General features: G+C 43.1%; 1 protein-coding gene across 1 annotated transcript in view; it reads left to right on the forward strand.

The window, feature by feature from the left end:
• The window catches only part of LOC147117767 (collagen alpha-6(VI) chain-like), a 206573-nt gene that overhangs the window by 89745 nt on the left and 103827 nt on the right, over nt 1-13001 (forward strand). Inside the window, exon 15 of the mRNA XM_085989029.1 lies at nt 7555-7608. Within this exon, the coding sequence (XP_085845155.1) occupies nt 7555-7608 (54 nt within the window). The remainder of the gene's footprint in view (nt 1-7554; nt 7609-13001) is intronic.

The following is a 13001-nucleotide window of genomic DNA, read 5'->3' on the forward strand; positions in this document are numbered from 1 at the left end:
GGGCATTGCTTAACCGGGAGCCAATGTAAGTCAGCAAGCACAAGGGTGATGGGTGAAAGGGACTTGGTGCGAGCTAGGACATGGGCATCAGAGTTTTGGATGAGCTCAAGTTTACAGCCAGCGAACAAACAGACTTTCCCTTGCCCATTTAATTTCTATGACCTTTTGCAATGGAAGTAGCTGTAAATTAGAGATCTGAACCTGGTCTAAATCTAAACCTAGCCCTGATAATGAAGGATGACATAAGGACTGTAGAGAGGAAGGATCTTGGCTTGGAAGGTCAGGAAGTAAAATCAGTATGGGTGGAGATAAGAGAGAACAAGGGGCAGAAATCACTGGTGGGAGTAGTTTATAGGCCCCCAAACAGTAGCTATACCGCTGGACAGAGTATTAATCAACAAATAATAGGCATTTCTAACAAAGGTAATACAATAATCATGGGGGACTTCAATCTTCATATAGACTGGGCAAATCAAATTGGCAAAGTCTGGAGGACGAGTTCATGGAATGCATTCGAGACAATTTCCTAGAACAGAACGTCATGGAACCAACCAGGGAACAGGCTATTTTAGATCTTGTATTGTGTAATGAAACAGGGTTAATTAGTAATCTCATAGTAATGGATCCTCTGGGGAAGAGTGATCATATTATAATAGAATTTCACATAGAGTTTGAGAGTGAAATACTTAAATCCAAAACAAGACTCTTAAACTTAAATAAAGCCAATTACATAGGTATGAGGGGCAGAAGGTATGGAGTAAAAGGTAAAGTAATAAAAAGGGCAAAAACAGGAGCTAAGTGTCACAAAACATATTTGAAAGTTCTCTATCTGAATGCATGTAGCATTCGTAAAAAAATAGACGAGTTAATGGCACAAATAACTACATATGGGTACGATCTTGTGGCCATTACAGAAACATGGCTGCAGGGTGACAATGCCTGGGAATTAAACATACCAGGTTATTTAACGATCAGGAAGGACAGGCAGGAAGGAAGTGGAGGTGGGGTGGCTATGTTAATAAAGGAAGGAATCACTGTAATACAGAGAAATGACATTGGGTGAAAAGATCAGGATAATGAAACAGTTTGGGTGGAGACAAGGAATAATAAGGGGAAAAAAACACTAGTGGGCGTAGTCTATAGGCCTCCGAACAGTTGCAACTCTGTTGGACGGAGTATCAATCAGGAAATAGTTGAGGCTTGTAATAAGGGAACATCTATAATTATGGGGGATTTTAACTATCCTATTAATTGGACAAATCAAATTGGGCAGGGCTGCCTTGAGGATGAGTTCATTGAGTGTATTAGGGATGGATTTCTTGAGCAGTATGTAACTGAACCGACCAGGGGGCAAGCAACCTTAGATCTGGTCCTGTGTAACGAGACAGGATTAATTAAAAATGTCCTAGAAAAGGAGCCCCTTGGAATGAGTGACCATAACATGGTTGAATTCCATATTCAATTAGAGGGTGAGAAGGTTGGATCTCAAACAAGCGTGCTAAGCTTGAATAAAGGAGACTATGAAGGTATGAGAGCGGAATTGAGTAGATTGGGAAAATAGATTAAAGGGTAAGACGATACATGATCAGTGGTGTACATTTAAGGAGTTATTTTACAACTTCCAAAAAATATATATTCCACTGAGAAGAAAAGGGTGTAAAAGAAAAGACAGCCATCCGTGGCTAAGTAAAGAAATTAAGGATAGTATTCGACTAAAAACAAGGGCATATAAGGTAGCCAAATCTAGTGGGAGGATAGAAGATTGGGAAAACTTTAAAAGACAGCAAAAAATAACAAAAAGATTGATTAAGAAAGGGAAGATAGATTATGAAAGTAAATTAGCAAAAAATATAAAAACAGATAGTAAGAGTTTTTATAGTTATATAAAAAGAAAAAGGGTGGCTAAATTAAATGTTGGTCCCTTAGAGGATGAGACCAGGAAATTAATGGTGGGAAATATGGAGATGGCAAAAACACTGAATGAATATTTTGTATCAGTCTTTACAGTAGAGGACACTAAGAATATCCCAACACTGGACAAACAGGGGGCTAAAGGGGGGGAGGAGCTAAACACAATCAAAATCACTAAGGAAGTGGTACTCGGTAAAATAATGGGACTCAAGGCGGATAAATCACCTGGACCTGATGGCTTACATCCTAGGGTCTTGAGGGAAGTGGCGGTAGGGATTGTGGATGCATTAGTAATAATTTTCCAAAACTCCCTGGACTCAGCAAACGTCCCGGCAGACTGGAAAACTGCTAATGTAACACCCTTATTTGAAAAGGGCAGTAGACAGAAGGCTGGAAACTATAGACCGGTTAGCCTAACCTCTGTGGTAGGTAAAATTTTGGAGTCCATTATTCAGGAGACAATAACAGGACATTTGGATAATCATAATTTAATAGGACAAAGTCAGCATGGTTTTATGAAGGGGAAGTCATGTTTGACAAATTTGCTGGAGTTCTTTGAGGAAGTAACATATAGGATGGATAAAGGGGAACCAGTGGACGTAGTGTATTTAGACTTCCAAAAGGCATCTGACAAGGTGCCACACAAAAGATTATTGCTTAAGATAAAAAATCATGGGATTGGGGGTAATATTCTGGCATGGATAGAGGATTGGCTATCTAACAGAAGGCAGAGAGTTGGGATAAATGGTTCATTCTCAGACTGGCAATCGGTAACTAGTGGTGTTCCGCAGGGGTCAGTGCTGGGTCCCCAACTCTTTACAATCTATACTAATGATTTGGAGGAGGGGACCGAGTGTAACATATCAAAGTTTGCAGATGATACTAAGATGGGAGGGAAAGTAGTGAGTGAGGAGGACATAAAAAACCTGCAAGGGGACATCGACAGGCTAAGTAAGTGGGCAGAGATTTGGCAGATGGAATACAATACTGGAAAGTGTGAGGTTATGCACTTTGGCAGGAAAAATCGTAGAGCAAGTTATTATCTTAATGGCAAGAAACTGGAAAGTACTGAAGTACAAAGGGATCTGGGGGTCCTGGCGCACGAAACTCAAAAGGTTAGTATGCAGGTGCAGCAAGTGATTAAGAAGGCCAATGGAATGTTGGCTTTCATTGCTGGGGGGATAGAATATAAAAATTGGGAGGTATTGCTTCAGTTGTACAAGGTATTGGTGAGACCGCACCTGGAATACTGCATACAGTTTTGGTGTCCATACTTAAGAAAAGACATACTTGCTCTCGAGTCAGTACAAAGAAGGTTCACTCGGTTAATCCCGGGGATGAGGGAATGGACATATGAGGAGAGGTTGAGTAGATTGGGACTCTACTCATTGGAGTTCAGAAGTATGAGAGGCGATCTTATTGAAACATATAAGATTATGAAGGGGTTGGATCGGGTGGATGCGGGGAGGATGTTCCCGATGATGGGTGAAACTAGAACTAGGGGGCATAGTCTTAGAATAAGGGGCTGCTCTTTCAAAACTGAGATGAGGAACTACTTCACTCAGAGGGTGGTAGGTCCATGGAATATGCTGCCCCAAAAAGCTGTAGAAGCTACATCATTACATAAATTTAAAACAGAAATACAGTTTCCTAGAAGTAAAGGGAATTAAGGGTTACGGGGAGCGGGCAGGAATTTGGACATGAGTCTAGGTTCGGATCGGACATGGCCCTGTGGGTAGCGGAGCGGGCCCAGGGGCCGTGTAGCCTGATCCTGCTCCTATTTCGTGTGTCTAATTCTGTTAGATTCAGGAGGTGGTTCTGTGATAGTAGATTGGCGGTTAGGATCAGATCAGCCATGATCTTATTGAATGGCGGAGCAGGCTCGAGGGGCCGATTGGCCTACTCCTGCTCCTATTCCTTATGTTCTTATGTTCTTATGAGTTGGCTAAGGTAGATTAGGAAATTAGATTAAAAGCTATGATAGTGGATAAGCAATGGCAGACATTTAAAGAAATATTCCAAAATTCTCAACGAACATACATTCCATTGAGAAATAAAAACTCCACAGGAAAAGTGATCCATCCGTGGCTAACTAATGAAGTTAAGAATAGTATTAGATTAAAAGAAGAGGCTTATAATGTTGCAAAGAATACTAGTAAGCGTGAGGATTGGGAGAGCTTTAGAAACCAGCAAAGGATACCCAAAAAGTTGATAAAAAGGGAGAAAATAGAACATGAAAGTAAACTAAAAAGAAATATAAAAATAGATTGTAAGAGCTTCTACAAGTATGTAAAAAGGAAGAGAGTAGCAAAAGCAAGTGTTGGTCCCTTAGAGGCTGAGACACGTGAAATTATAATGGGGAATGGCAGAGACTTTAAACAAATATTCACAGTAGAAGACACAAAAAGCATACCAAATATAGTGGGGAACCAAGGGGCTAATAAGAGTGAGGAACTTAAAGTACAGTAATTAATATCAATAGAAAAAAAATACTTGAGAAACTAATGGGACTAAAAGCCGACAAATCCCTGGACCTGATGGCCTACATCCTAGGGTTCTAAAAGAGGTGGCTGCAGAGATAGTGGATGCATTGGTTGTGATCTTACAAAATTCCCTAAATTCTAGAACAGTCCCAGCAGATTGGAAGGTAGCAAATGTAACCCTGCTGCTCAAGAAAGGAGGGAGAGAGAAAATGGGGAACTACAAGCCAGTTAGCCTGACATCAGTCATCAGGAAAATGCTGGAATTCATTATCAAGGAAGTGATAACAGGGCCCTTAGAAAATCATAATATGATTAGGCAGACAACATGGTTTTATGAAAGGGAAATCGTTTTTAACAAATTTATTAGAGGATGTAACTAGCAGGGTAGATAAAGGGGAACCAGTGGATGTAGTATATTTGGATTTCCAAAAGGCATTCGATAAGGTGCTACATAAAAGGTTGCTCTGCAAGATAAGGGCTCATGGGGTTGGGTGTAATATATTAGCATGGGTAGAGGATTGGTTAACGGACAGAAAACATAGAGTGGGGATAAATGGGTCATTTTTCTTTTGGCAGGCTGTAACTAGTGGGGTGCCACAAGGATCAGTGCTTGGGCCTCAGCTATTGACAATCTATATTAAGGACTTAGATGAAGGGACCAAGCGCAATGTATCCAAGTTTGCTGACGATACAAAGCTAGGTGGGAAAGTAAGCTGTGAGGAGGACACAAAGAGCCTGCAAAGGGATATAGACAGGTTAAGTGAGTGGGCAATAAGGTGGCAGATGGAGCATAATGTTGGGAACTGTGAGGTTATTCAATTTGGTAGGAAGAATAGAAAAACAGAATATTTTTTAAATAGTGAGAAACTATTAAATGTTGGTGTTCAGCGAGATTTAGGTGTCCTAGTACATGAAACACAGAAATTTAGCATGCAGGTAAAGCAAGCAATTAGGAAGGCAAATGGCATGTTGGCCTTTATTGCAAGGGGGGTTGGAGTACAAGAGTAAGGAAGTCTTGCTACAATTGTACAGAGCTTTGGTGACACCACACCTGGAGTACTGGGAACAGTTTTGATCTCCTTAACTGAGGAAGGACATACTTGCCATAAAGGCAGTGCAACAAAGGTTCGCTAAATTGATCCCTGAGATGAAAGGGTTGTCCTATGAGGAGAGATTGAGTAGATTGGGCCTATACTCTCTGGAGTTTAGAAGAATGAGAGGTGATCTCATTGAAACGTATAAGATACTGAGAGGGATTGACAGGATAGAAGCTGAGGGGTTATTTACTCTGGCTAGAGAGTCTAGAACTAGTCTCAGGATAAGAGGTCGGCTTTAAGACTGATATGAGGGGGAATTTTTTCACTCAGAGGGTTGTGAATCTTTGGAATTCTCTACCCCAAAGGGTTGTGGATGCTGAGTCATTGAGTATATTCAAGAGATAGATAGATTTTTGGACTCTAGGGGAATTAAGGGAAATGGGTATCGGGCAGGAAAGTGGAATTGAAGTTGAAGATTAGCCATGATCTTATTGAATGGCGGAGCAGGTTTGAAGGGTCATATGGCTTACTCCTGCTGCTAATTCTTATGTTCTTATGTTCTAAACGGCACCGTCTACAGGGCATAAGCAACTGTGCGTCTTCTTAACCAATCAGATTGAAGTATTGTTAATGAACAGCGCAGAGTCTGAACCAGAAATTATAAGTTCAAATAATGAATTCAAAATCAACTCGGGTATAGAAAGCGAAATAAAGAGAGGGAAAGAAAGATTGGATTAAGAGAGAGAGAAAAAAAGACAGAAAGAAAAAGAAAAAAAATATTAATTAAAAAAAAATCCCAAACAACAATTAAAATCTGAAGGAATGCGACTCCACATTTGTACAAGTTTAGTTTCAGTGCCAGAGAGGTTGTTGGGCAATAATTAATACTTACCATGCTGTTAAAAAGGGTACTCAGACGGAAATGGATAAGCCCTACCTTTCTGTGGCAAGTTTAGTCCATATCTAGGACATAAGTACGGGAACTTCACGGCGTTCAATACATTTGAATGATAAGGCATACAGTGAGGTGCTATTTTCATGCAGCTCATGGAGGGGTGGTGCATCTCGGATAGCAACCTCTGGATTTTCGTGTTTAACTGCACATCTGTGCTTGTCTGAAGTTGCTGTCCGAGTTGCGCGTAAATAACAGTGAGCGCTGTTAACCTCACTGTTATTTTTACAGTAAATTCTGGCCCATACTGTTTGTCCTGATGTTCACCAAGGTCCCAGATGTCCTGTTGTCCTCGCTGCACCGTTATCAGCTCACACTTCCAGCAACTTTGTGGGCAAAATTTTTTAAAACCTAAACATGCACGAACAAGTCCACATAATGGGGCATGCCATGAGATGCCCTGCTCCAGCAAAATCTGGCCCTTTGTATTACAGCAGTGTTTACATAAGCTATGAAAACTTACATCTGCTTTCATACTATGGCATTGTTATACATACAGTTAATGTACATAGACAATGGCTCTGATTTGGGGCTGAAGTGGTTAACTAAGAATTATATATTTTTTTAAATCTCACTCATAAGCAAGATTGTATGCATTCATGAGAGAATAAAACAGGTTTTATTTCTGAAAATTCACAAGTGAAGTTCTTTCGGAGTGAGATCATTGTGATATTCTACAATAATTTGCTGAATATACTCTTTCTATCTTCCTTTTTAAAACTTCAATGTCTTTGGCATCCATGACAAGTACATGGAATACTTTAAGACTCCCTAGAGCTTTGAGAGACGTCTTTCAACCTTCTTCCATTTGTCCATGTAAGGAAGTATTTAACTTATAAAACAATTATTTTTCTGTTACATCCAAAAATATAAGGTTGATTCCAACATCCCCAAGTATACAGTTATATTTTTAATATATCCACTACTCAGTAGTACCTTGAATGAGTTAACTGTGAATGAGTTAATCATCCAAGTGAAATTATACAACTGGAGCCATGGATGGGATAACTTTTCAATTATCCCATCCATGGAATTAAGGAATGCAGTGTACTTTCTGTATTATTGTTATAAATACATTTAACATAAACTCCAAATGGTTTGCGCTGTCATGGTACTGTTGCTCGGTAGGGCTCTAGTAGTAGAGCGATAACAATGAAACATTTTTTTACAGGGTGATCCAGGAGAGGATGGTGATCCAGGAAAGCGTGGTGGTGCAGGAAATCCTGTAAGAAAGTTTCCATTACCTTTAATCAGAAAGACTGAAGTTCCACAATACTTTATTCCAACAATACTTTATTCCAACTCTATCTGCTCTGTTGCTGATGATTTCCTGCTATATTCTTCAACTCCTTAACCTCACTCATGGTGGGGAAAGCATAATTTTGGCTTTGTGGAATAGTGTAAATTGGGCGATATCAATTCAGCCACCTGTTATACATCAGCGGAATGAAAAATTGGGAGCGATGTATAACGGGCAGCTGAATCGCCAAAGTCAAAATTACCTCTCTTGGCTCTTGCAAGGTGGAACTAACATCACCACTTTACCTTCAATGGCTTTACTCTTAGTCCTTCTTTATCCCTTCAAATATATAAATAATAAGAGTAATTAATAAGATCTAAAGCGATTTTGTTAAGCAAAATGAGGGGACAGCTGAGACCCATTGCCCACAATTCCTGTGTCTTGTGAGAACTCCTGGACACTTCATGTGTGCTAGATAACCACGTGTGCTGCAAGTGCCTCTAGTTGCTCGAACTCTAGCTCAGAGTTTCTGAGCTTGAGGAGCAGCTGGAGTCACTGCAGGGTAAACAGGAGGCTGAGAATTTCCTGGAGCGTATATTCCAGGAGGTGATCACCCCGCAGCTACAGAGAGTTCAGGAGAAGAGTGTGAGTGGCCATCTGTTGTGTCTGTACCTTTCTGCCTAGACACAATTAGGGCTCAGAAACCAGAGATTCAAACATGAGGCTACTTTATTCAAAAGGAAGGTTCTGGAGAGAACAGAACAAAGAGAACAAAAACCCAACCAAGAGAACAAACCCAACCATTTATCTGCTGTGACAGCACCACCGCAGGTGGGACGAGAACACATAATACATAACATATTCCTCCCCTCTTATATGAAATGTCCACATTATTTCTCAACAGGTAAGTTACTTTCAATGCACTCAACTAACCAAGGGTAGAGGTAGACTGCCTCAAACCCTGACTTTACTCTGGGGTTTACTCTGCCCCAGTCTTGTGGGTAAGTCATTAAGCCTACAGATCCAAGCGTCTTGAAGGCCGCCGCTCTCTGACAGGATACCGGCGGTCATCGCTGGCTTCCACAGCAGTAGGCATTGACACAGGCCTAGATAGAGAAGGTGCCTGTGTCAGTGGAAAGTCAGGAGTTTGCATAGGTGGAACAGTCTCTTTGACTTCCTGTGTTGGAGAAGAGCACTGTGGCAAAGGATGCTGGTTTGCGGTATCATCCGGAAACAGTTCAGGCCAACCAGCCATTGGAGCCTCTGTGGCTGTCTCTGCTCCTAGCAACAGTTGATTAGAGTGTCTACTCCAGACGATGTCCTCAGCAGTCTCAACCGTGTAAGTCACAGGGCCTGTCTGCACGATCACCGTAGCAGGAACCCATTTCGGTCCAGTGTTGTAGTTTCGAGCTAGGACGTGCTCTCCAGGATGAAACCGTTTCTCCTTGGCTCTTTTCTCTCTCCTTTCAACATGAGCTTGTTGTTGACGTTGGACAACCTGCTCTGCCCTTGGAGGTTTGAGTAAGTCAAAACTTGTCCGCAACTGCCTCTTCATCATGAGCGAAGCGGGGGAAGTTTTGGTTGTGGCATGCGGCTCGTTCCTGTAGGACAACAGGAAGCTGTTCAGACGTTGGTGGATTGAGCCCTGACCTTGCGATGCCTTCAAGGCGTGCTTCAAAGTTTGCACGAACCTTTCTGCCAGGCCGTTAGTAGAGGGATGATAGGGCACAGACCTGATGTGTTGGACACCATTCACTTGCAGGAAGGTTGCAAACTCCTGTGATACAAATTGTGGACCGTTGTCACTTACGAGTTGTTCCGGTGAACATCTCACCAAGTTTCTCAATTGTTTTCTCTGCTGTGGTAGACCTCATCACAGCGACCTCCGGCCACTTGCTACGAGCATCCACAACCACCATAAACATCTTCTCTTCGAAAGGACCGGCGAAGTCCACATGTACTCGCTGCCACACTTCTTCAGGCCAATCCCAGGGGTGTAGGGTTGCCAGCTGTGGAACATTCCGGACCCTTTGACATGGGGAACATGTTTTGGCTTTCTCCTCAATATTTCCATCGAGACCTGGCCACCAGAAGTAGCTTCTTGCCATTTCTTTCATCTGAACCATCCCACTGTGGCCTGTATGAAGTTGTTGCAGTACAGGTTCACTCAGAGGTGGCGGAATGATGCCACTGCGTCCCCAGAGAAGACAACCTGCCTGGATGGAGAGCTCATTTCTTTTTGAAACGTAAGGTTTCAAACTAGGAGAATCTCCTATAGCTCTCCCTCGAATGACATCGTCCATTACCTCAGACAGGACTGGATCGTTGCGGGTGTACCTTTGCATCTGAACTGCAGTGACAGGTGCTCCCTCCACTTGTCTAAAGTAGAAGATGTCTATCTGACGAGGCTCTGGGGGAGTAACAGGCAAGGGCAGCCTCGAGAGACTGTCTGCATTGCCGTGCAAGTCTGATTTGCTATATTTGATGTCGTATGTGTGTCCTGACAACAGTAAAGCCCACCTTTGCATCCTGCTTGTAGCAAGAGACGGAATTCCGGTGTGGGGCCCGAAGATTGAAGTCAATGGACGGTGGTCCGTCAGGAGTGTGAACCTTTTCCCAAACAGGTACTGATGAAATTTTTGAATTCCAAAAACGATTCCCAAGGCCTCGCGCTCAATCTGTGCATAGTTACTCTCGGCCTTGTTCAAGGTGCGTGATGCGAAGGCGATAGGTTTCTCTTCACCAGAAGGCATGATGTGGGATATGACTGCTCCCACACCATATGGTGATGCATCACATGCTAGCTGCACTGGTAGCTTTGGGTCGAAGTGTGTCAGGACCTCCGACTTTAGCAATGCTTTCTTTGCTTGGACGAAAGCTTCGTTGCACAGTTCAGTCCATTTCCATGTTTTGCCTTGACATAGCAACTGATGTAGCGGCTTCAGCAATGTTGCTAAGTCTGGAATAAACTTTCCATAGTAGTTAAGTAGCCCCAGGAATGAACGTAACTGGCTCACATTCTGGGGTGCTGGGGCCTCCACGATCGCCTTGACCTTTGACGGCACCTTATGCAGGCCAGTAGCGTCAATCACATGCCCCAGGTACTCAACTGAAGACTGAAAGAATTCACATTTGTCCTTACGAACTCTGAGTCCGTACTCTTTCAGTCGCTGTAGTGTCGCATCCAAGTTCAGAAGATGATCCTCCTCATTTGTCCCAGTGACAAGGATGTCGTCCAGGTAGCACTGGACTCCTGGCAGTCCACCCAAAATCTGATCCATTGCCCTTTGGAATAGAGCAGGGGCCGACGTAATCCCAAACGGAAGGCGGCAGTACCTGTATAGCCCCTTGTGTGTCACAATTGTCAGCAACTCCTTTGATTTGTCATCGACATGCATTTGTAGATAAGCCTGGCATAAGTCTATTTTGCTGAACTTTTGCCCTCTGGCCAGGCCTGTACAAAGATCACCAATGAGGGGAAGAGGGTACTGTTCCACTGACAGCACCGGGTTAATAGTCACTTTAAAATCCCCGCAGATTCGAATAGATCCATCCTTTTTCAGGACAGGAACAATGGGTGTGGCCCATTTGCTCACGCTCACAGGCTCCAGGGCTCCATTCTTGACTAAGGTCTCCAAGTTAGCCTCAGCTTTTGGCCTAATTGAATAGGGTACAGGTTGGGCTTTGTGAAACTTCGGCTTGCTGTCAGGTTTAATGTTCAGTCTCACGCTGATCTTTTTCATGCTCCCAAGTTCACCACTGAAGAGTTCTGCATGTTTGTTTGAAACTGCAGTCAGACCTGACTCCCCTTTTGACATCATGCGGACTGCAGGCCAGTCCAGCGTGATTTTCTCTAGCCACGCACGTCCCAGTAGAGATGGGTAATTTCCCTTTACCACATATAGTGGCAATTTCGCAGTCTGTCCGTTCAATTTAACTGTCACCTTAATGGCACCTCTCATGGTCACAGGTTCGCCGGTATACGTCTTTAGCACAATGTTTGTTGGCTGAAGGGTAAGATGCTTTAGCATTTTGTTGTAGACAGTTTCTGAAACAAGGGACACAGCCGCGCCTGTGTCCACCTCCATCCGCACTGATTGTCCCTCTACCAGTGGTGACACCCAGTAGCCATTTGGACCATCTGTAGCCGTCAGTATGTGCACCTCTTCCTCCTCAGAGATGTCGCTCCCCTCTGTTTTGCTTGTTCCATCATACTGCACTGAATGAACACTCTTTTTCTTCTCTTGTCCAAATGCAGACATTTTGCTTTCATGCTTCCCAGCTCTGTCTGTTCTTTTTTTACCTCTACAGGCACGTTCAATGTGACCCTTTTTGCCACAATTTCGGCATTCCAGCTCCGTACACCAGCAGTCATTAGCGTGATGGCCCGTTTTCCCACAACGGTAACATGTGCCGTTCCGCGCACCTTTATGCTCAGACGACACCTTGTGAGCTCTCCCTGTTGAACTAAACTGGTGAGCCTCCTTTTCCGCCATCTCCATGGAGACACTAACTTCAATGGCCTTTTCAAGAGTAAGGTTGTCCTCAGTAAGAAGTCGCTTCTGTGTGGCTGCACTTTGCAGACCACACACAAGTCTGTCTCTAATGATGTCATTCAGCACCTCCTTGAACTCGCAGTGTTCTGACAACCTTTTTAAAGCAGCAACAAACATAGTCACTGTTTCCCCCTCCTCTTGAATCCATTTGTGAAATCTAAATCTCTCAGCAATAACCAGAGGTTTCGGTGAAAAATGTGCTCCAAGAATTTCCACTAGTTTTTATATGTTTTAGTTCCTGGCTTAACTGGTTGTTCAAGGCTGCGCAGTAAATTGAATGTCTTTGCTCCCAGTATACTCAAAAAGGCAGGCACGACCTTATCGTTTGCCACCGCATTCGCCAAAACAAAATAGTCAAAACGTTCCGTATAAGCGCTCCATTGCTCCACATTTTCATCAAAATCACCGATGTTTCCAAATATAGTAGCCATCTCAGGTTTCAAATTTTAATTTCTGTTTACTCACTGCACCCGTCTCTGTTCCGAATGTTTTGTAGTCGAAAACAAGAAAGTTCCCACAACGCAGATTCATCCGATTATCGTCGCCACTTTGTTGTGTCTGTACCTTTCTACCTAGACACAATTAGGGCTCAGAACCCAGAGATTCAAACATGAGGCTACTTTATTCAAAAGGAAGGTTCTGGAGAAAACAGAACGAAGAGAACAAAAACCCAACCAAGAGAACAAACCCAACCATTTATCTGCTGTGACAGCGCCACCACAAGTGGGAGGAGAACACATAATACATAACACCATCTGGCAGGGTAGGAAGAGGCAGGCAGTGCAGGAATCCTCCGGGAGTATGGCGCTCTCAAACTGGTTT

The sequence above is a fragment of the Somniosus microcephalus genome, chromosome 5, assembly GCF_052327205.1.
Source record: "Somniosus microcephalus isolate GS21.2 chromosome 5, FLI_Smic_1.0, whole genome shotgun sequence".
In the NCBI taxonomy this organism is placed as follows: domain Eukaryota; kingdom Metazoa; phylum Chordata; class Chondrichthyes; order Squaliformes; family Somniosidae; genus Somniosus; species Somniosus microcephalus.